Source organism: Cardiocondyla obscurior, linkage group LG08, assembly GCF_019399895.1.
Source record: "Cardiocondyla obscurior isolate alpha-2009 linkage group LG08, Cobs3.1, whole genome shotgun sequence".
Lineage (NCBI taxonomy): Eukaryota > Metazoa > Arthropoda > Insecta > Hymenoptera > Formicidae > Cardiocondyla > Cardiocondyla obscurior.
Window position 1 is genome coordinate 1,635,218 of NC_091871.1, and position 23,859 is coordinate 1,659,076.

A 23,859-nucleotide genomic window follows, 5' to 3' on the forward strand; every position below is an offset into this window, starting at 1 on the left:
CCATATTACTCAAGCGGCGGTATACAAACGACCGCGAGAAACGTGAAGAATCAAATCTCCTGGAAAATCCGCCGATTTCCGATTTTGTAATTAACATTACGTTAGCATTAAATTTGGTGATATTTAAATTTATTAATAACTTATAATTTAAATTATACGTGGATATCAATTTAATTTAATTTAATATCAATTAATTTTAACGGATAATAATTATATTAATAACGCATTAAATTAAAATAAATTATTAATATAAATATTATTTTAAATATTTATGAATGCGTCGTTTATTTTATAAACTCGATATAAAATGTAATTAATTTGCTCCGATTAAAGCGTTGCGTAAGATGATATCAGAGTGTGCAAAGTGACTGATAATTTAGAAAAAAAAAAAAAATTCTTTGTTGGCTATTATATCTCGATTATACGCGCCATTCCGAAACGTCCGCCGCGAGTAGAATAAAATCACAGCCGGGCTTGGTGCAAGAGAGATCAAAGAGATTTCGTCAGAAAGGGAACACTCGCGGCCCGCGGCCAGAATAGAACGTTACACAGGTGTGCATCGTCGCTGTCGTCATTTAACCGATCGACTTTCACTGGCAGGTCTCTGAACTCACGCCGGCGGTCCCTCTCGCGAAGATCGTCTCTTCCGGTTCGTGAACTTGAAAACCGAACCGGCAGCACGAGGCTTCGAGCGTCTCCGGAATTCCGTTCGTTAGTAGAGATTCACGCCGGATAATTAAAATTTACCCGCGTGAGAAAAAAAAAAGAGATGAACCGGAAAGGCGGAACTGACTTAGATAAAGCTGGACAGATGTTGAAATAAATTTATGCGGTCTGATCGGTGGTGTTCGTTTGACGACACTGTGCGCATCAGGGATCCACTCGAACTGTACGAAAACGTGAGATGAAAGTGGCGCGAGGTTGAGAAATAAAGCGCGAAATATGAGCATTGAGAAAGTATCGTGAGGAGAGGAAACCGGAGATAAAGATGTACCAATTATCGTTCCGAATATACGAATTCTTCTCGGCAATGGTCCTGTAATTGGAACGAACGGAAATAACGTATTACCGCCGTGAATTAATCTCGTCACGACGTAAATAAGAAGTCGCTTCAACTCGCGGACGATTCCGACATGATTTATCTTCATTTCCCGATTGACGGCGCGTTTTTTTTTTCCGCATTACTGCGTCTTTTTTATTTTTGTCCCTTCCTCCATCCGATTAATAATACATTATATATAGGCAATTCGTATAAACAGTATTGCTATGCAGAAGTTGTTTACGCGGTATAATATATTTCTTTTTGCTCGTTAGTATCTTTGACATTTAGTCTGAGAATTCTGATTTGCATAGAAACTAGAAATTAAATACAGGTCTTCTTTCTTATATTCTTGGAACACGAAAAAAAAAAAAAATACATAATGAATATCTCGGACGGTTAAAAGAAGAAGTCTGGAAAGAAGACGGTTTTTGTTACATAAATATAGCGTAGTTTTCTCTTCCATTTAACATTTGCATCTAAATCCCGCGCAAAAATGCAAAAATATCTTCACGCAGTTGCGCGTGCTTTTTTCTGTTAAAAAAAAAAAAGGTTAAAAGTTTCGATTTCGTTTTCGCCGGAAGTGAAGAAGGCGATTTCGGTCGGATATCGGCATAAGGTGCTTAAACGATACGAGGATCCAGTCGTCCCCCCTTTCTCCGGAAGGGTTAAACGCGGACGTCTGATGCCGCTGCGGAAGAAGACGGCGGCGGGCGCGAGAAGTAGGTCGGAGAGAAGTCTCGCTCATACGTCGATCGGGCCGCACGAGGAGCGGGCCCGTCAGTCTCGCCAAGATATTCCGGGAGTCAACAGGTGCCAGGGAGCCTCCGGAGTGTGCCCCCCTTTTATCCCCGTCGTCGTTCTCGTCTGTCGTTCGTCTGGAGGAACTGGAGCAAGGAATCGCGCCGCGGCGTTTTCTTAATTCACGACGACCCAACCGGCAAGAATTATCATGCGATCCTGAAGAGCGTACCTTCGTCTTCCCCTCGCGGGCCCTAGTGCATCCTCCACCGCGCCGTCCAGTATTTTTTTACTTATCGCGGACTGGGAAATTCGGAACATAGCAACGATGGGGAAATGTCAGGTAAATATCTCTCTCTTCATTTTTATTTTTTTTTTTCAATTTTTGTCATTTTAATTGTTAAAAATATTAAAGAAGTTAAAAATATGCGTAAGTCGCATCGAGAATTTAAGAGAACGTGATTCTCGTAGAAAGTTTTGTGTAAATAATTGAACGGCACATAATCACTGTGCTGTTTTTTTTAAATTTTATTCCTTAATGTAGAATATTTGTTATCAATTTTGTAAAAAATAAATCTCTAATTAGAAAATATTCAGTGTTCCGTAATAAAGGCTGTCTACGTTGAAAAATTGTTTTTAATAAGGTCAGAATAAGCACTTCTTCATTGCATCGACAAGCGAGACGTACTTATTTTATACGGTACCTGCGAAATATGATTTCACTTGTTGAACTTTCACGAACGGGACGCTAATAGGAATCCGTAAGATTTATTAATCCCCAAAAGGTGCGGGTGGGCCGTCGCTTCCAACCTGATCGCGTATACGTATATGCGGCTTATCTTCACTCACGATCGGCGCGATAACAAGCCGTAAACGATACCGACGGATTAATCTCGACCATCTCACGACGCCCGTGTTTAATCGATCGGCATGCATGACGAGATCCGATTAAGGTTGGGCTGCTTTCTGCATATCGGGCTTCCTAAAGGAACCTTTTGCGGTGTAAATCTATCAAAACCTGATATATTATAAGATATCGCAAATAAAATAAAAAGCCTATGCCGCTAAAGATCCATTACAGATAGCCCTAAATTTTTTTCTTTATATTAGCACGATCTGGCCACTCTGAACCCGATAGATTAAAGCTCGGGGGGTTTCCGGACGAACGAACACGATGGTCATTGACAGGAGAAAAAAAAAATCATAGGCCCAAGATTAATTAATGTGCAATTAATGTCGACCTGCGAATTTTCTGGAGCGTAAACGCGAGTGACACGCATCAGCGTGTCACGCGTATCACGTTACGTTGCATATTTCAACGTCGCTTTAACGTGGATCAAATAAATTTTTTTTTACGTAAAAATATGAGCCTCCTTATTAAGATAAATAATAATTAACTAAGTAGAAAATTTTGAGCATTAAACTCAAATTAAAAAAAGAAAAAATTAGACTTTCTCCAACAAGTTAAAAACAATCTTATAAACCCCGAAGAAATAATCTAAAATACTTTTATTATTACTACGATACATAATTGTAGATCGATTTTCTGTTCACATCCGCGTGAGGTTCCGATTTGTTCAAAACATATAATTTCCCCATGATTGAACTTTTATGTTTTATGCGCTCGTGAAAGCGTAATTTCTAATCAAATCAATTAAATTCTCGTTTCTGTACGTGCGAAATGGCTGAAATAAATTTAACGTGCAATTTACTGACGAAATTAGTGCGCGTGACCGCCGGAGACGGGTCTGTCAAGTAATGTATCGGCATCTCGTGTCAATAGTTGACAATCGAAAGTCACCAGGCCGGAAAAAGTGGATCGTTTTGCGATATGTGCCCGCTTGCCGGACATATACGCGCGCCCAAGTCGTAGGCGAGTTAACGCACGCGCGTGTTTCACGCAAAACGTGCACGGGGAAAGCATGTCGTTCCATTTCACTTGCCGATGGAGCGCGCACGGTCCAGAGCCACCTTTCACGATTTTATTTCATTTTATCCGCTTTTTGCGCGCGCGAGCGCGAGCGCGATTAGAAAGTATTTTTTTTTTTCTCCCTCCCTTCTCGACGAACGTTCAAGTGCGCGTACTTCAGCGGCCGGATGTTCAGATGTTCTCTCGCTAACGGATACCTTGAGTGATTTCTAAAGGCAGCGCTTTGAACGATGACAGGCACCCAAAGTAACGCGACTAACTGCGCACGTTTTGAATAATTAATTAATTGCCGATGCAGCCATCGATCCTCGAGGGGGACTCGAGTCCTGTTATCGATTTAACGATCCGTACGCTCGTATTTCTTCGTCGTCACGCCGTTATTATCCTGGTTTCGGCGCGACGTGGTTTTGTAATTTATGCAATGAGTCAGCTGCGAATTTACCGCGCGATTGTCAGCTGCGCGTAATTCCAATCAGGGGTAATCGCCGCGTTTGATAATAGAAAGTAACCCGCCGCCTCGGTTACTACATTGCTATTTTCTAATGCCGGGAAAGAATGCCGGCAATCTCGACGTTGGGGTTATTAAATTTCTCTCGACGCCGAATACGCCGGCGCGAGCTGCCGCTTTGATGACTCGGGGGCCCGACGCGTCCGTAGCGAATAAATCGAGATGCGTCGGACGAGGAATTTAAATCTCGGAGATGCGACTCGAGTATACCGCGGCTCGAATGTCGCTCGCTGACGTATTTATTTGCCGCGGGCGAGTCACGGGTTTCTAGGGACGCGTGAGGCCGACTTTCGAAAACCTTTTTCAAACTCATTTCGCATTCCGGTCGGTCTCCGTTTCCTCTTCAATCGTCGTCCCAGCGCAATCATGTACGCAATGTCAGATGCACACGCGAGGATTACAGAGTGCAGTATCTCGAATGGAGCATCGCGTCATCACGTGTCGCTCGAAATTATCAAACATTGTGATTTTACAGTTTCAGAAATTACATAACGATTTTCATTTCATTTTTTATTTTATTTTAGGTCGTCGCCCTTCTGCTTTTCGCGGCTATGGCACTCGGCACGTGCCACGGCGAGCTGCCCAAACCAACCTACACCAGAACGATGCTGAAGGTCTCTCGGAGTCTTCCGGGCGAAACGGAAGAGCTGAAAGTGCGAACGAGCGAGGGGAACCTAGCTACTCTGATCGTCAAGCGACGAGACAAGTCGTCGCTTAATGATTCGAAGCCTGTTCAAGAGGAAACCAGCTTTGCCGCTGAAGATAAACGAAATTTCTCGATAAGCGGACAGAATGAATCGGCGATCTACAACGAGAAGAACGAGACGAAGAGAAAGGACGAGGCTCGAAGACTCGAAAAAGCCCAAGTGGAACAGATTAGAGCGACGCTCTTCAGATCACCGGAAGCGAAAAGTGAAAAACCGGATGGAGATAGTAAAAAATCGATGGCTGAGAAAAGTCGACCTCTCAGCACAGTCGATTATGGTAATTGGACGCCGCTGGACGCGGAGGGAAGGGCTTTGAAGCAAGAGCAGTCGGAGGAAGAAGAGGAGTATCGAAATTGGAAACCGTTGCGGACAAACTTAGACACCGCCGAGGAGAGAAATTACGGCAGGCTGGGCGAGGATAGAATCGACAGCGGTGTTCTGTTCGCTAGAAACTCTCAGGACCGGGCTCAGAGAAATTTTGACTTTAGCGATCAAAGATCTGCGAGCGACGGACTCCACTACATGTACGTACCTCATATAACGTCGACGAGAACGAACATCGGCGCCAACCTATCGAAAAACCGAGACAGCAAAACCGCGCTTCCGGAAGTGACGATCCGTTCGGAGATCAACGTGAAAGCCACGCCGAAGAGATCGCCTATGTCGATAGACATCGATGGTACGCCGGTGATTCACGGCACGAGAATGCCCGACGAGCCGATCGACAAAGTGCAAACCTGGAGAAACGCCCGAGTTATTAATAATAAGCTGATTACTCATGAGAGTAGCTTGACCACAGATCCTCCTTTCGAGTCCTTTGGTGACAAAGCAGAGAAACAGAAATTCGAGAAATTCTTTAAAGACATTAATCGAAGGTAAGGAAAGAAGACTTAACAGTTAATGGATTGATAAAAAATTCAATTCTAATATTATTATATATTAGTGATCGATCGAGACCACCTTCTTCAGCTTTGATTCAAATAAATATTTAAATAATTAAAATTGTTAATTTTTTTAATTAAATAACTCTAACAATTTTCTAATTTCGTTTTGAATATTTTTGTAGATACGGTCGCAATTACGACGAAGAAGCCCGTAACGTGTACTTCGAGTGGGACCCGAGAAATTACAAGAACGAGGCCCTGAAGGCCGAAGTGTACGAGCCGCGCAGCGATCACTATCGCGCGAGCGTCCACAAGAGGATGCTGCATCCGGACAACGCCGCTAGCTACTCGATATCCCAGCGTTACATTCCCGAGGGTCAAACTATCGCGCCGGTGGTGCTGAAATCCGGTGCCCGCGCGCCGGTTCTTCAGTACGCTCATCCAGAACTGGGCGTACAGCCGGCCAAGATCCTGAAGAACGAGAAACGCCGACCGGACAATTTCCCGGAGAGCCAGCACTCGTTTACCGAGCAGCGTCACAAGAAGAAATACGTACTGAACAACAAGAACATCGTGGACACTTATACCATGAAGAACTACTATCCGAATCAGCACTTCTACGGCGTGAAGCGGCCGTACGAGCCGCCCTTCTGGGTGAAAATCTCCGAAAATCTAAAGAATCAATTTTCCACTGGGGTGGAGAGGGTTTCGCAATTTACTAGGCCGGTGATCGACCCACTGGTGGAGGCCACGCACAAAATCTCGCAAAACCTCGGCCTGTCCAAGGGCAAGGAAGCTCAGAACAAGATCGATACGATAACGTCAGGCACGAGTATCCTGATACCGGCCCTAGGCCTCGTCGCGTCCGGCGCTGCACTCGGTATAGGAGCTGTCGCGGTCGGTCGATACCTAGACGTCGACGTGTTGAAGCGATCGAGCGCGGACGATGACGATCTGGAGCACAAGCGTGCACTGGAAGCCGGAAAGTATTTGGAAACGTTTGAGAACGAAGATCCAAGATCAAACGAGGCGACGCCGCGGACTCTATACGTTCTGCAAAACGTTCCTCGGGACGACAAGGCGAGGAACGACGTCGCGGATGCAGTGGAGGGCGACGGGGTGTTTCTGGTTCTGGAAGAGGACAAGCAGGACGCCGACAGGATCGAGAATCGTGAAAGCAAGCAGGCGGTGGATGAGGCGGATTATGTGGAAACCAAGAGACGCAGAAGAAGTCTCGATTACCTGGACGTCTTCACGAGGGACGCCGACGCGCGTAACCTAGTGCGCGGCAAGCGTTTTCAGAGAAAAGGGGCCGATTCTATTAGCGAGATCGTGGAAATTGACTTGCCCGCTGGTTCGGATCGCGTCGACATAACCGAGTTTCTATTTCCGAAAAAAAATAAAGAAAAACATTTGAACGAGAACGCTATTCTGATTGTCAAGGACGCCTTGAAGATCCCGTCGGAAAGCCTTCAGGTGGACTTGTTGAATCAGAACGGTCTGGCTAACACGGCGAAGGTGATCGGAGAAGTGGACGGTTCGCAGGGTGCGACTTCGATAGGCGAAGATAAGAAACGAGAAAGAAATGAGGGAGCCAATGATTTCTACGTGCTGGGCAGACCTGAACCAAGTGATAATGATAAGAAAACAAGCGGAAGACGAAAACGAAGCGCCGAAAGTGACCAAGAGCTTTTAAACACGTTACAGAATCTGGAGAACGCGGAAGTGTCGGAAATTGCTCACATAGAAGGCGACTGGGCGAACACGCCCTGCGCGAAGAGGATATTTTGCGACACAATGATTGAAAGAGGTTCCGACGCCTCAATGTTCATGGAGAAAAAAATGGCCTCGTTACTGAGACTGTAAGTATTTATTAAATTTATGCAATCAATAATTTACTTGTAATTATATAATTCGAAAGATTTAAAATGTAATATAATAACAATACTTTATACTACTTCGTGATATTAGAATATATTAAAAAAATAATTTTAATAAGATGGTTAATAAATTATAAATTTTACTTTAAAAAATGCTCAAAACTTGTTTCTCAAACTTTCTTACTTTTACTTTCGAATTGTAATATTACATAATTTCGTAAAAAATTACTGCAAATCTGTAACGGAATACAATTATTATTGCATCAGAAAGAAGTTTTGTTAAACGTTATTAAACGCGTGAAATTCTTACCTCGAAATTGTATAAGCCGATTCAATTGATTGGGCTATCATCAGGCACTCGAAGCGCCAACGAGGCACCGATAACAGTCGAACGGAACTATAGCTCGAGCCGCAGATAACTTTCTTCCAGCTTTCGCCAGCGACGTCCTACTGACTGATTCGACTTTTACCTCTTAGCACAGTTTCACTGCATGCACCCGCTGCGTCTTGTCTGTTTATCGCGCCGGCAGTCTGTAATAGAAGAAAAACATAGAAAGAATAAGAGAGAAACTCAAACTATATTATCAAGAAAATAAAAAAAAAACAAAAGAAAAGAAAAAAAAAGAGAGAAAACTCGCGTGCAATCGATACGATAATTTACTTACTACGTCGCGCTCACCTATATTTCTAGTTTGTTCCGCACTGTGTTATATTTTGATACAGTTTTATTACTGTCACGGTAATTAGACGGAATATCATTAATTTTTTTTTTTTTTTGCTTAAAATTTACCGCGTATTAAATTTTTCTTTTTTAATTTTGAAGTCATTAATATAATATGTATAATATATTATACATAAAGTTAATTAATTAAAAAAAAATATAAACAATTAAGATTCTTTCACATATCTTTCTTAATTCTCATAATTAAAAATAATTCGTAAAATTTGAAAGACTTCGAGGAATTTTTCATCAAGATAGATTACCCATGGAATCATTGAAGTGAATTCGAAGTGAAACAAAAAAAAGACTTATCGTGAGTAATTCCAATGATATCACGCGAGCATTACGAATGTTAATGGCAAATGTTTTTCTTATAGCGACAGCGTACGAAATACATGTCACTATTCAGTTCGATTCGCCGCAAGTGTGTGCGATTCATACACGGGATGGGAAATCGGCATTATATCATGTACTATGTTGTAATGCACACTATCCCCAAGCGAGCAGTTCTCATATACGTGACGGGAATTTGCGGAGCAAACCGCATTTCTAAAAATAGCGAGAATTGCAGCGCCCAATGAAAGAAGGACAATATAGCTTCTTTAATCAGTTTTCTACTCTCTAAATTTTGAAACCCGTTCCTCTTTAAAATAAACCTTTATCCTCCACTTTTTATTTTTGTGCACTTAATTAAATGCTAAATATTTAATTAAAATTAAAATACATTAATAAATAGTAAAAGTTTACTCGGAGGAATTAATTAGCTATTAATTTACTCTAAAAGTGTAGCCGCTTCTGAACCAACTTATTTGCATACCTCGAGCCGGTGCCCCCTAAAGAAAGCGAGTTAATTGGAGCGAGCGATCGTTAATAGGAAACACGGCGAGAAAATTAAAAGATTCGCGATCTAGCGCACGCCTAATTAGTAATTAACTGCGACGTCGGCCGTTTGTCGAAGTGTGTCTTCGACTTTCTAACAGCGCGCTGTCTTATACTGATCCACGCTCCCGTATTTATTTGCAGAATCCAACCGGGGGCAGCCGCACAAGTGTCCAACCATTTCGAGGAAGTTATGAATGCCGTCAGAAGACACGACTGTTCCACCTTTTTGTGCCCGCAGGCGAAGCCGAATAACGTCTTCCTTTAGACACGCCTATAGTCTTAAAATTCCGTCATTTCCCCATACAACTTAGCATTTTAAATCCATTTCTGCTTTAAAAAAAAAAAATCCCAATATCTTATTTTTACAATTAGCGTTTCGTTGCGCGCAACTGCTCTGATTTTACTACTTTTCTTTCCTATTTTTTTATATGTATAAAAGACAATCGTATCAGTTATAAACGGGAAATATTTCGTCACCAAAAATACCAATGCTAGAGAAAATCTGGTATAATTATATGCAGTTCACGAACTCCCTTGGCGAAATCGTTTTTGTACGTCTCGCAAAATTAGTTTACTCAAATGATATACGATAAGTAAAGGGTTAACGCTTTTTCCCAATTAGCGTAGTGTACGAAATCTTTTTTGATCAGCGAATATTTGCGACTCGCGTGATTGTGACTGAGGTGTATTTAAAGTCGTCGACGTAATCTTCCAGAAAAAAAAGAAGAAGAAAAAAAAAACATTTTAATTAACGACAGTACTCTTTGTAATTAAACACGCTTTTGTCAAATACGTAAAGTCAGCGCTGAACCAAAACTGTACATACTTGCCATCGAGGCGACTTTATTTAATATCTACTCATATCTGTAGCTTAGCCAATTAAGTATGAACTTAAGAGTCTCACTTCCGATCTCCGCATGCCGTCCGAGCGTAGACTACGTCGCGAAATATATATAATTTATATATTTCAACGCGGCCGGGGGATCGGGAACCGATAGAAGTGTAAGAAGTTATATATTACTAATTTAGAAGGAGAATATTTATTTCTGTCCTTGTAACAAATAAACGACATTTTCTACGACCCGACGTTCTTGCCTTCAAGTTCGAGTTACATGCCGCGCTCGCGATATTCGGCTGGCACACTGTCCACCGTTTCTATCGATTGTCATCCGAAAGGGTATACCGAAGTACTCGGTGATGGTAGCGGTTCAATCCTTCGCGCACTGAGCAAGCGCGAAATCGGGCGGATTGACATAATCACGAGGAGCGATTCAGTTAAACGATAATTTCCGCTCGGTGAACTGCGATGAACGCTAACGAAGGTAGAACTTATGTCGAAAAAATTAGCGAAGGGCTTGCACTCCGACCGACATTCCACCGGAAGTATAAAATTAAGTAAACGCGACGTGTGAAAGAGTTGCACGTTAAAGTCTGTCGGATGAAAGTGAGCCTAGCAGATTATAATAATATAAAAACTTATATTTAATTAAAAAAAGGAAAAAAAGAAGTTTTTAATACATAGCCAGCGATGAAGCACTCGTTCATAATTAACTAATTAATAAATTAAAAAATTTTATGTTATACGTAATAATTTAATTTACATAAGTAACGTTCACTCGGTAAATAAAAAAAAAATTGCTTTATCGGAAAAATCAGCTCAAATAATTTTTTGCCGGGAATATATATGGTTGTGTTAAAGTTCGGAACTTACAAGTGTTCTGCGAAAGTTTGCTACAACGGACGAATCACATGTATAAAGCTTTCTACGGTAACAAAAGCTTCCTTCTTCGAAGTCTAGATTGATTTATAGTGTTTTTCAGTAGAAAAGTTGATACAAAACTGAACGTATTATACCTTCTCTCTATTTGGTATAGACTAAAAGTTTGTTTAAAACTTTAACTTCCAGAAAACCATTTTCTCTCAATTCCGCAAAAGAAGACGAATTAATAAAATAAATTTTTATTTTTATAATAAAAACATTTAACTTAAACATTTCATAACAATTATAATTAATTAAAAAGGAAATACTTCATAAAATATTAAATAATTCTCAAATGCATTCACGATTAACAATAATTTATAACAAAAGTCAGCAAAATAATTAATAAAAAAATTATAAAATTTAATTTTGCAACTAGATTTATCCTACGCCTTCACGCTGAGTCGTCGTTGCTTATGGATATTAGGCATATGGCCTGATCCATTCGTACCTCTAAGTGATTTCCAACGATTAAGCGTAAGATTCATTATTGTTACGTGCATTCTGTGCCTTTATGTGATCGTGCCGCAGCTAACTAACATGATTCTCGCCTGGGGTAACGTGGCACGGATGGTAGAGCACGTCGCTTCCGCGAACTTCAGCCTAATGGCGTTATGCAAATTGGTCGGAACTTGGTACCACGGTCAAAGTAAGTCATTTCATTCAATTTTTTAGAAATGAGATTTAACAAACGCGAAAATACTGAATATGCAGTACGAAGACAAATATTTTACGACAGTCTTGTAATAATTCCATTTACGTACTTCTCGTATTAATGCACCTTGTTTAAACCCAAAAGCGCTTCGAGTGCTAATGACGTCTGTCATGACCGACTGGATGACTTCAAAAGATCATGAACGGAATACGATGCTAAATATCGCGAGACGTGGCAGAGTCTTGGCCTTACGATGCTACGTGGCTTCGTCGTGCACAGTTGTGTTTTACGTATCGCTAAACATTCTGAAATTCCATCGGAACAAGTATCAGCTCCATCGACCCCTCGTGTACAAGTTCGCCTATCCATACAACACCGAAAAAAGCCCGAGTTACGAAATTACGTTTTTCACCCAACTCTCGGGCGGCGTATATTCGGCCCTCATCAATTGCACTATCGACTGCTTCGTTTCGATACTTGTGCTGCACATATGCGCGCAATTGATAAACCTGCGTACGGTGCTCAATAAACTGGTTGACGACCTGGCCAAAAAAGTTATAACCTCCGGAGAATTTAAAAAAAGTTTAGCCACGATCACTATGCGCCACGAGCATCTTATCAGGTATGCCGAAAAAATCGGTCTGAATAATTTACCATAAAAGCATTAATTAATTTCCAGTAATGTGTTCGATATTATTTTTTTGGTTTAAAAATTATAAATAAATAATAAATTCGTATGAATTTTTAAGGAACGCAAAGACGGTTGATGACTGCTATAGTGCAGTATTATTTATACATATGTTAGCCGCTACATTTCAACTGTGCTTTGAAAGCTTTCAGGTTTTCACGGTAAGTAAAACAATTTTATCTTATTTTTCTGTATAGTTTAGAAAGTGTGTAAATTTTTTTTATGTACGTATACAAATACGTTTAGTACTTTAATTGATTCATTAAATAATAAGAAATCAGAAGAAATAAATAAATCTTGTTTTCAGATAGTATCGAATCATTTGAACATATCTGTCATTAGAGTGGCTTTTCTTTCTTTTTACGTCCTTCTTGTATTGACACATTTGTATATTTATTGCTACTCGGCCGAAAGACTTTTAATCGAGGTAAAGTAATTTTGTAATGCAAACGTGCATTTTGTGTGCAAAAAAAAATTAACTGACCAAATTACATAAATTTAGATAAAAAAAAATAAAAATATAATTTTTAGAGCACCGGTATGGCATACGGTGTGTATGAATGCAAATGGTATGACATATCATCGAAAGACGCAAAAAGTTTAATGTTTATGGTGTATCGATCCACAATTCCGCTTAAATTGACAGCCGGAAAATTTGGAACTTTTTCATTAGAAATGTTTGGAACAGTAAGATATCCAATTGACGTCGGAATAAATATGTTTCTTTCCGCGCAACACGGACAACAATTAAAATTCGCATTTTATTTTTGTTCCCTACAGACGGTGAAAACGTCAATGGGATACTTATCTGCATTGCTGACAATGATGGACTAGTCAGAGTAATATTGAAGTAAATAAATTTCGCGCAATTATTTCCTACATACCATAGTAATAAATTTATATGTACTTATCTGTAATATAATTTACTCTTAAAAAATACATGCTTTTATGCAAGAGAATTTATTTAGTTAAAAAACTTTTTTAATTTAATTTCTTAATTTTTTAATCGTAATTTGAATTTCTAATTAAAAAAAAAAATACACTAATAAAGGGAAAAATTAATTTTTATAATATTACCTTTTGTTTTAATTTCAGTTAAAAATTGACATCAAAACTTAATCACCAAGAGTAAAATAAAAAATAAAAATAGTAGTTAAAGTCAGCGCTGCGATATGTCGAAGACAAAATTGCACTTTATTACCCTCGGTAACAAATTTTCTTGCAAGCTTTAAATCATTGATGAATATCGCACACTTGATTAATATTATTGAATGAACGACTTTGTCAAGCGAAATGTTAGCTAACGGTCAAAAAGTAAGTGTTGCATTCACGACACTTGATTACATACTACTGTTCCTATTGAATGTTGTCCGAAAAGGTATAAAGAAGTACTCCTAGATAGGATCAATTCTTCGCGTACTGAGCAAGCGCACATTCAGACAGATTTGCATGAAGAACAACTCAGTTAAACGATAATTTTCGTTCGGTGAACTGCGATGAACGCTAACAAAGGTAGAGCTTACGTCGAAAAATTAATAAAGAGCTCGCAATTTGACATTCCACTAAAAGTAAAAAATAATTAATCGCGCCGTGTGAAAGAGTTGTGTCTGTAGGAAAAAAGTGAGCCTGGCAGATTATGATAATATAAAAATTTACATTAATTAAAAAAAGAAAAAAGTCCTTAATACATTACCAGCGCTAAAGCACTCGTTCCTAATTAACTAATTAACAAGCCTGGTAATTCCGTGCTCGTTGAAGTTTCTTTAAAATTTGCGCTGAAGTACGGCTATTCAGCCTGCGTTGCGGCATTCAGTGTCTGTGACACTTCAGTCGCTATTCATATTCTCTAAAACGTAAAAATTACAAGGGTGATGTTGAGTAAAGGGTACTTGTGAACTTCTCTTTTAAAGTTGCGACTGTCAATGTAAAAATCAAAAGATTCACACAAACGTGAAATTATTAGACTAGTTATTCGACAAAATGAGAGTTTCAATGGTACAATTTTGTGAAAATAAAGATAAAAATTTCAAGGATCTTTTTGCATCATTTTTACTTGATCGGATTTAAAATATAAAATAATGATAAAGTGAAATTTATATTTTTTATTATTTTAATATCAACAAAAACTTTTCGTAAAAATTTTACGAATTTTTTCAGAAAATTAATTACGATTAAATTCTAGATTTATTATTCGTAAAATAAATAATTTAATAAAAATTTTATGTTGTATGCAATAATTTACTTTACATAATTAACGTTTACTTGGTAAATAAAAGAGATAATTCGCTTTATCGGAAACATCACCTCAAATAATTTTTTGCCGGGAGTCTATATGTCTGTGTTAAAGTTCGGAACTTACATTAGTGTTCTGAGAAAGTTCGCCACAACGAACGAATCACTCGTTATAAAGCTTTCTACAGTTGTAAAAAGCTTCCTCCTTCGACGTCTAAATTGATTTCAAGTGTTTTTCAGTATAAAAGTTAGTTCAAAACTGAACGTATTATTATTTCTTTCTGTTTGCTCTAGACAAAGAGTTTGTTTAAAACTTTAGCTCTTAGAAAACCATTTTCTCCCAAAATAATAATACGTAATGCAGCAAAAAAATATTAAAATAAAATTTTTTTTAATAAAAGACATTTAACTTGAATATTTCATAACAATTAAAATTAATTAAAAAAATAATACTTCATAAAATGTGAAATAATTCTCAAATTCATTCACGATTAACAATAACTTATACCAAAAGTCAGCAAAATAATTAATAAAAAAATTATAAAATTTAATTTTGCAACTAGATTTATCCTACGCCTTCACGCTGAGTCGTCGTTGCTTATGGATATTAGGCATATGGCCTGATCCATTCGTACCTCTAAGTGATTTCCAACGATTAAGCGTAAGATTTATTATTGTTACGTGCATTTTGTGCCTTTATGTGATCGTACCGCAGCTAACTAACACGATTCACGCCTGGGGTAACGTGGCACGGATGGTGCAGCACGTCGCGTCCGCGAACTTCAGCCTAATGGCGTTATGCAAATTGGTCGGCACTTGTTATCACGGACAAAGTAAGTCATTTCATTCAATTTTTTAGAAATGAGATTTAACAAACGCGAAAATACTAAATATGCAGTACAAAGACAAACAATTTTATGACAGTCTAGTAATAATTCCGTTTACGCACACTCGCATTGACGTACTTTGTTTAAACTTAAAAGCGCTTCGAGTGCTAATGACGTCTGTCATGACCGACTGGATGACATCAAAAGATCATGAACGGAGTACGATGCTAAGTATCGCGAAGCGCGGTCGAGCTTTGGCTTTACGATGCTACATGGCGTCGTCGTGTACAGTTCTGTTTGGGTTTTCGCTACACGTTCTGAAATATCATCGGAACAAGCATCAGCCCCACCGACCCCTCATGTACGAGTTTAATTTTCCCTACAACACAGAGAAAAGCCCGAGTTACGAAATCACGGTTTTAACCCAACTCTCCGGCGGTATGTATTCGGCCCTCATCAATTCTACCATCGACTGCTTCGTTTCGATACTTCTGCTGCACATATGCGCGCAATTAAAAAACCTGCGTACGATGCTCAATAAACTAGTTGACGACCTGGCCAAAAAAGTGATATCCTCCGCGGAGTTTAAGGAACGTTTAGCCACGATCACTATGCGCCACGAGCATCTTATCAGGTATGCCGAAAAAATCGATCTGAATAATTTACCACAAAAGCATTAATTAATTTCCAGTAATTTGTTCGATATTTTTTTTGACTTATAAATTGTAATTAAATAATAAATTCGTATGAATTTTTAAGGAACGCGAAGACGGTTGATGACTGCTATAGTGCAGTATTATTTATACATATGTTAGCCGCTACATTTCAACTGTGCTTTGAAAGCTTTCAGGTTTTCACGGTTAGTAAAACAATTTTATCTTAATTTTCTGTATAGTTTAGAAAGTATATAAATTTTTTTTATGTATGTATACATATACGTTTAATACTTTAATTGATTCATTAAATAATAAGAAATCAGTAGAAATAAATAAATCTTGTTTTCAGATAGTATCGAATCATTTAAACATATCTGTCATTAGAGTGGCTTTTCTTTCTTTCTACGTTGTTCTTGTACTGACACATTTGTATATTTATTGCTACTCGGCCGAAAGACTTTTAATAGAGGTAAAGTAATTAACGCAAACGTCCGTTTTTGTGAAAAAAAATAATTAACTGACCAAATTACATAACTTTAAATAAAAATAAATAAAAAATAAAATTTTTAGAGCACTGGTATGGCATACGGCGTGTATGAATGCAAATGGTATGACATATCGTCGAAAGATGCAAAAAGTTTAATGTTTATGGCCTATCGATCCGCAATTCCGCTTAAACTGACAGCTGGAAAATTTGGAACTTTTTCATTAGAAATGTTTGGAACAGTAAGATATTTAATTAACGTCATAATAAAGTTACATTTTTCTTTCCGTGTACTATCAAACAACAATTAAGATTCGTATTTCATTTTTGTTTCTCACAGACGGTGAAAACGTCAATGGGATACTTATCTGCATTGCTGACAATGATGGATAAAACATAATAATATTGAAGTTAATTAATTCCGCGCAGTTATTAATATTTATTTTCTACATGCTATGATAATTGGTTTATACGAATTATCTGTAATATAATTTACTTTGAAAAATACATGCTTTTATGCAATAGAAATTATTTAGTTAAAAAAAAATATTCTTAATTTAATTGTTTAATTTTTTAATCGTAATTTAATTTTTTAATTAAAGAGATAATACAACGATAAAGAAAAAAGTAATTTTTACAAAATTACTTGTTTTAATTTTAGTTTAAAATTTTCATCGAAACCCTATCACCAAGAGTAAAATAACAAATAAAATAAGTAAAGTAGTAAAAGTCTGCGTTGCGATATGTCGAAGACAAAACATTGCACTTTATTACCCTTGATAACAAATCTTATTGCAAGCTTTTAGTCTTTGATGTAAGTCACACTTATTTTTTGTTATTGAATAAACGGCTTTGTCCGGCGATATGTTTGCTAACCGTCAAAAACTAAGTGCTGCATTCACGATACTTGATTACATACTACTGTTCCTATTGATTGTTATCCGAAAAGGTATAAAGAAGCACTCCTAGATGGTAGGTTCTTCGCGAACTGAGCAAGCGCACATCCAGACAGTTTTGTATAATCATGGAGAACGACTCAGTTAAACGATAATTTTTGTTCGGTGAACTGCAATGAATGTCAATAAAGGTAGAATTTTTCTCGCAAGAATTGCAAACGCTCGTAACGCGATATTCAATTAATATTAATAAATACAAGCGTTGTGTAGACGTTAACATATAATCCTTAAAAAAAAACATATTATTTGTCTTGGTAATAATATCTGATATTTAATTTGCTAATTTTAATATTTAATTGTTTATGTTATTTTTCATTACAATTTACGTTGTCTTAATTTTTTTTACGTTAAAAAAAATTTTTTTTTTCTAAGTGACTACATGTTTGGTTTGTTATTTAATATAATTGTGAAGAATTTATCGCTTGCTAAAAAATCTTTAATTATTCAAATACACAAGAAATGGATTTATAAAATTAGAATATTAATTTGAAAGTGACAAAAATATCTCGCTTTTACAATTCATCGTTGAAATCTCGAGGAATAATTTTTTGCGTCTGTACATCTGTATATCTATCGTAAAAGTACGAAACTTTGTTTTTCACGAAAGTTTGTTGCGAAACCAGCAAAAAGCAAAAAACTTAGAACGCTAACGGAAGCTCGATTTCAAGTAGTAGAGTTGACCGTGATGCATAAATGAAGAGTGAATTAAGCTGCTGTGTGCTTGAACTTTATTCTGATTTCTCCGCGTTGGAGATAAAGAGTTTCTCGGAAACTTTTACTTTTCGAAAGAAAAAAAAACTGAAACCCGATAAAAATTCAACTCTTTGTCAGAGGAATAATAGAAAATCGTATAAAAGAAGAAAAATCTTTTACAGACAGTCATTGCTAAAATCAGTTTAACTTTGATAAAATAATAAAAATATACTATTTCTATTATTAATATTATTTCCCTTTTATTTTTATATATTATTTTATATAATTTTTCAAAGTAAATTAATAAAAAAAAAATAAAAAGTGATAAATGTATTAAAAATTTTTCTTTTTGTAATTACCAATTAAGCCTTTACTTGACTACAAATATTTCTTACAAAATTCTTCATGATTAGATTTAAATTACGCATTCGCGCTGAGCCGTCAGAGTTTACGGCTGCTGGGCATATGGCCCGATCCATTCGTGCCTATGAGTGATTCTCACCGGTTAAGCATAAGATTCGTAATCGTTTCGTGTTTTCTGTGCCTTTACGTGTTCATGCCCCAAATAACAAACGTGATGCTCGCTTGGGGTAATATTACTCGAATGGTGGAGAACATCACTGCCGCAAACTACAGCTTGCTGGCATTATGTAAGCTGATCAGTACTTGGTATCACGGTAAAAGTAAGTGACCACTCCCAAAATACATTCTAATTAATTATTCGGAACATTAAACATAAAGATTAATTATTTCGTTTATAAAGAATAATATCTTAAAACGGTTAAATTTCTCTAAAATCGGATATTTGATTGCACGCATTATTCGTAACGACGTGTCATTTTATCTGAAAGCTCTTCGAGGGGTAATGGCAATGGTCATGACCGACTGGTTGACTTCGAAAAACGACGGAGAACGTAATACAATGCTGAATATTGCGAGACGCGGAAGGACTTTATCCCTAAGGTGCTACGGGGTTGCGGGGTTCGGATGTATGTTTTTTCTGTTCATGAACTTCCTGAAGTTTCGCCGTAGCATGCATCAGCCCCAGCGGATTCTCGTTTATCACTTCAGCTATCTTTACAACATTAACAAAAGCCCGAACTACGAAATCACGTTCTTCATTCAAATTCTTTGCGGGCTGTACACGGCCCTCGTCAATTCGAGCATCGATAGCTTCGTCTCAATAATTTTATTACACATATGCGCGCAGCTAATAAATCTACGAACGGCATTAAGAAATGTGGTGGACGAGCTAGCCAAAGGGTCTATATCTTCTTCGGAATTTAAGAAAGAATTAGGCGCGATCACTATGCGTCATATAAATCTTATCAGGTAAGCTGAGAAGCTTTGAGACAAATTACTTAATAGTGCAAGACATGTCTTTAAAATTTACGGCAATTTATTTGTGATTTATTCGTGACACATCATTAACAATTTATTTTACTTTAAAACAAAATTTAATAAGCTTTTCTTTTTATAAATTAATTAAAAAATAAAAATTAAAACTAACAGTTGATTTAAAAAATTGAAGACTTTAAATCCGTTTCGAGATTCGCGTAAAAGCATAATTGTAATTAGGTAGTAATAAAGAATAAATTTGTACGAATTTTTTAAGAAACGCAAAGGCTGTGGATAGCTGTTACAGCCTCGTGTTATTTATTCACATGTTCGCCGCTACTTTTCAGCTCTGCTTCGAAAGCTTTCAAATTTACACGGTAAATAAAATTAATTATCTTACAATTAATACACGTGAAAATTGGCTAACAATCGTCTTTAACGTTATAAGATACTTAAAATTCGAGTTTAATATTCGAGTATATAATATTATTTTCAGATAGTATCAAATCATTTCAACGTATCTATTATCAAAATGGCTTTTCTCTTGCTTTATCTCGGTACTGTATTGACGCATTTGTACATTTATTGCTACTCAGCTGAAAGACTTTTAATAGAGGTAAAGTAATTTTGCAATGCGAGTATTCTAAGCAAAAAAAAAAAAAAAAATTTAACAGATCAAATTAGATAAGCTTTAATAAGAAAAAATAAAAATAAAATTCTTAGAGCACCAGTCTGGCATACGGCGTGTATGAATGCAAATGGTACGACATATCACCGAAAGACGCAAAAAGTTTAATGTTTATGGCCTATCGATCTACAATTCCACTTAGATTGACAGCCGGAAAATTTGGAACATTTTCATTAGAAATGTTCGGAACGGTGAGAGTTATCTTCGTCATGCTTTGTGTTGAATATTATGTCTTTTAAATAAATTTACTAAAAACCACGTGTAAATAACATTGTTACTATCTAAAGACAAAGGTTAAGAGTATGATAGATTTTATTTTTATTTTATGTAGACGGTGAAAACGTCAATGGGATATCTATCAGCATTGCTGACAATGATGGATTAAAGAGCACCACGTTAAAATATAATTACAAAAACTGCGCGTATTTGATTAATATGTATTTTCTACTCAATGTTAATAAGTTTATGTATGTTATTATATAGCTTAATAAATTCGTACCTCAGTTACTCTTTAAAGATTTTGAGTCAATAAAAATTCCGTATTACTTGACGTTAATAAACAGATAGCCCCGTCGGATAAACGTCTTGCTTATGGTCAAAAGTAAGTGCTGCATCCATGACATTTGATTACATACTGTCCACTATTGCTATCGTTGAATCTTTCGCGTACTGAGCAGGCGCAAAATCGGGAGGTTTCATATGTATAATCATAGAGAACAGTCAGTTAAGCAATAATTTTCGTCCGGTGTACAGCAATGAATGTTAACAAAGGTGGAATTTATCTCGCAATAAAAAAAAATAATAAAAACGTTACGATAATCTACTAATTTTAATATTAAATAAACGTGTTGTATAAAATAATAATATAATAAAACATAATATAAAACTAACGTTTAAAAATAAATTTTTTTTATATCAGCTTAAAATTTACAAAAATTGGCAGAAAATAAAATCAAATTTAAATTACTATTTTTAAAATAAACACATTAATAAAAATGTAATATTATTATCAGTCAATGAGTAGTACGATTAAATATAATTAAATTAATAATATAAATATATGTTTGATATGTAATAATTACTTTTTAAGTGAGAGAAATAACTTGCTTTTAACAAATTGTCACTAAAATCTGTTCGAATAATTTTTTTGCCTGGTCTCTGTACACCGGTACATCTGTTGTAAAAGTTTGGAACTTCATATTCCTCGAAAGTTTTCGACGACAGATAAAAAACTTGCGACACCAACTAAAACTTGCTTTCGAGTAGTAGAGTTGAACGTGACGCATAAATAAATGGTGAATTCTACCGCGCGCGGATTATTTTTTTATTTCTGCTTTTTGCGGGCTTAAAAGTTAGTCACGACCTATCTCTCAGCAAAAACAATAAAAATCTTTTGTTCAAGATAATAATACATAATCAAACAGAGAAAAGAATTTTTTAAATAAATGTTTTTCTAAAAAAAATTAAATTTAACTCCGGTAAAATAATAATTATTTGCAGTTCATAATATTATATCCGACGTGGTAAAAAAAATTAAAAAAAATTAATAAAAAGATTTCTTTTTAATATTAACAATAAAGTTCACGATTCGTAAAGAATATTCCTTATAAAATTCGACTTTGTGACTAGATATAAATTATGCCTTTTCGCTGAGTCGCAAAGGTTTGCGCATATTAGGCATATGGCCTGATCCATTTGCGCCTATGAGTGAATCTCATCAGTATAGCTTAAGACTTTTGATCATTACGTGTATTCTGTGTCTGTACGTATTTATGCCACAAGTGACGAACATGATTCTCGCATGGGGTAACGTGACTCGAATGGTGGAAAACATCGCCTCTGCCAATTATAGCATGTTGGCATTGTGCAAATTAGTCTGCACCTGGTATCACGGTAAAAGTAAGTGACGTCTAAAGTGCTTTCATTTTGAGTAATTTAAATATAACGATTAATTGCGTAATTTTACGACTAACCTTTCGCAATAGTTACATTTTCACAAAGTCAGAGTCCCGTTTGCACGTATTATTCGTATACTAATATACCGTATTCGATTCAAAAGCACTTCGAATGCTGATGACGTCCGTTGTGACCGATTGGATGATATCAAAAAACGACGAGGATCGAAGTACAATGTTAAATATCGCAAGACATGGTAGAACATTATCTTTTAGATGTTATATAACATCATCGGGCGCTCTCTTATTTTATCTGTATATCAATATTATGAAGATTTATCGAAATATACATCAGCCACATTGGATCCTCGTGTACCACTTCGCCTACTTTTACAACATTCGAAAAAGCCCGAATTACGAAATCACTTATGTCATTCAACTTCTCGGCGGTATCTATACGGCTTTCATCAACAGTACCGTCGACAGTTTCATCTCGATACTACTGTTGCACATATGTGCGCAGCTGATAAATTTACGATCCGCTCTAAACAATCTGGTCGATGAATTAGCAAAAAAATCTATATCCTCTGCAGAGTTCAAGAAACGATTAGCCACGATCACTGTGCGTCACGAACATCTCATCAGGTATTTGCGAAAAGTTCGAAAAGCTTCCACAGAAAATGTCAGTTTACTTAAAAAATTGAAATCTTAAATAATTTATTTAAATACAATTTTTTTCCTAAACTGTTTAAATTTAGCAAAGTATGTAAAGATAACGTATAAAATAATTTTAATGTTGATATCAGTATTTAATAATGAGTAAGAATTATATAAATTTACAGTAATGCGAAAACGATTGACGACTGCTATAGCACAGTATTATTTATTAACATGTTTGCAGTTACCTTTCAATTATGTTTTCAAGCCTTTCAAATTTTCACGGTAAGTTCGGTAACTTATTTGGTCTTTTAATTACTTTAATTAAAAATTTATTCCTTGCAAGGCAATAAAGATAAATAAATTTAATTTTCAGATGATAACAAGTAATTTGAATATATCTGTTATGAGAGTGAGTTTTCTATCGTTTTACGTCCTTCTTGTGATATCACATTTATATATATATTGTTATTCAGCTGAAAGACTTTTAATAGAGGTAAGTAGTTGTGTATTAAACACCTTTTTAAATGAAATAAAAAGAAAGAAATAAAATAAAATTTGAAAAGTTTAGATAAACGTAAATTGATTTAGATAAAACTGAATAAATTTTAATAAAAAAAAAAATAAAATATAATTTTTAGAGCACTAGCATGGCGTACGGTATGTATGAATGCAAATGGTATGACATATCACCGAAAGACGCAAAAAATTTAATGTTTATGGCCTACCGATCTACAATTCCGCTTAAATTAACAGCCGGAAAATTTGGAACTTTTTCATTAGAAATGTTCGCAACGGTAAGATATAAAAAAAAATTATTGTATCTTTTATATATTTTTAAATTAATTAAGTAAAAACATACCCTAACAATTTTTTAAATAAAGTCACTGTGCGCAATACAGACTAAATTGCCTAAAAGTTTATTATCACTCACAATATCAGGAAACACAACCACATATCGCGTCAAATAATATCTTATTTTTATTTCATACAGACGGTAAAAACGTCAATGGGATATTTATCTGCATTACTGACAATG

The 23,859-nt window shown here is 36.3% G+C and overlaps 6 protein-coding genes across 8 annotated transcripts in view; 5 read left to right on the plus strand and 1 right to left on the minus strand.

Annotated features, from left to right (window-relative positions):
* The window catches only part of LOC139104946 (uncharacterized), a 50,002-nt gene that overhangs the window by 14,591 nt on the left and 11,552 nt on the right, over window positions 1–23,859 (minus strand). For both annotated transcript variants that reach the window (XM_070660745.1, XM_070660744.1), the window contains exon 2: window positions 8,000–8,220. The gene's annotated coding sequence lies outside the window, so the exon portion shown is untranslated. The remainder of the gene's footprint in view (window positions 1–7,999; window positions 8,221–23,859) is intronic.
* On the plus strand, window positions 1,425–10,378 carry LOC139104942 (uncharacterized). The gene is made up of 4 exons (XM_070660738.1): window positions 1,425–2,123; window positions 4,743–5,800; window positions 5,992–7,671; window positions 9,434–10,378. Exons 1-4 carry the CDS (start codon window positions 2,109–2,111, stop codon window positions 9,555–9,557), a joined length of 2,877 nt encoding a protein of 958 aa, XP_070516839.1. The 5' UTR covers window positions 1,425–2,108; the 3' UTR covers window positions 9,558–10,378.
* On the plus strand, window positions 11,508–13,340 carry LOC139104950 (odorant receptor 4-like). Of its 2 annotated transcripts, XM_070660753.1 has the most exons (6): window positions 11,508–11,700; window positions 11,851–12,328; window positions 12,456–12,555; window positions 12,702–12,821; window positions 12,926–13,081; window positions 13,175–13,340. In XM_070660753.1, exons 1-6 carry the CDS (start codon window positions 11,592–11,594, stop codon window positions 13,226–13,228), a joined length of 1,017 nt encoding a protein of 338 aa, XP_070516854.1. In that variant the 5' UTR covers window positions 11,508–11,591; the 3' UTR covers window positions 13,229–13,340. The 2 variants fall into 2 exon arrangements, with proteins under 2 accessions (XP_070516854.1, XP_070516852.1); XM_070660751.1 differs by having other exon boundaries at window positions 12,926–13,340.
* On the plus strand, window positions 15,174–17,117 carry LOC139104830 (odorant receptor 4-like; the record flags this gene model as incomplete). Its single annotated transcript, XM_070660539.1, has 6 exons — window positions 15,174–15,459; window positions 15,610–16,087; window positions 16,213–16,312; window positions 16,459–16,578; window positions 16,680–16,835; window positions 16,934–17,117. Coding segments are annotated over 6 exons (1,200 nt in total), but the record flags the coding sequence as incomplete, so codon positions are not given.
* On the plus strand, window positions 18,652–21,163 carry LOC139104831 (odorant receptor 4-like; the record flags this gene model as incomplete). The annotated part of the gene is made up of 6 exons (XM_070660541.1): window positions 18,652–18,925; window positions 19,094–19,574; window positions 19,858–19,957; window positions 20,077–20,196; window positions 20,304–20,459; window positions 20,600–21,163. Coding segments are annotated over 6 exons (1,185 nt in total), but the record flags the coding sequence as incomplete, so codon positions are not given.
* LOC139104951 (odorant receptor 4-like) lies at window positions 21,299–23,816 on the plus strand. Its single transcript, XM_070660754.1, has 5 exons — window positions 21,299–22,167; window positions 22,328–22,808; window positions 23,006–23,105; window positions 23,197–23,316; window positions 23,462–23,816. The coding sequence occupies exons 1-5, from the start codon at window positions 21,972–21,974 to the stop codon at window positions 23,672–23,674; spliced, it is 1,110 nt and encodes a 369-aa protein (XP_070516855.1). The 5' UTR covers window positions 21,299–21,971; the 3' UTR covers window positions 23,675–23,816.

Coding starts and splice junctions, on each gene's coding strand:
- LOC139104942 (XM_070660738.1), top strand. Junction 5,801..5,991: donor TTTAAAGACATTAATCGAAG/GTAAGGAAAGAA, acceptor ATATTTTTGTAG/ATACGGTCGCAATTACGACG. Junction 7,672..9,433: donor ATGGCCTCGTTACTGAGACT/GTAAGTATTTAT, acceptor ATTTATTTGCAG/AATCCAACCGGGGGCAGCCG.
- LOC139104950 (XM_070660751.1), top strand. CDS start 11,592: ATGATTCTCGCCTGGGGTAACGTGGCACGGATGGTAGAGCACGTCGCT. Junction 11,701..11,850: donor AACTTGGTACCACGGTCAAA/GTAAGTCATTTC, acceptor TAAACCCAAAAG/CGCTTCGAGTGCTAATGACG. Junction 12,329..12,455: donor CGCCACGAGCATCTTATCAG/GTATGCCGAAAA, acceptor TGAATTTTTAAG/GAACGCAAAGACGGTTGATG.
- LOC139104951 (XM_070660754.1), top strand. CDS start 21,972: ATGAGTGAATCTCATCAGTATAGCTTAAGACTTTTGATCATTACGTGT. Junction 22,168..22,327: donor CACCTGGTATCACGGTAAAA/GTAAGTGACGTC, acceptor TCGATTCAAAAG/CACTTCGAATGCTGATGACG. Junction 22,809..23,005: donor CGTCACGAACATCTCATCAG/GTATTTGCGAAA, acceptor ATAAATTTACAG/TAATGCGAAAACGATTGACG.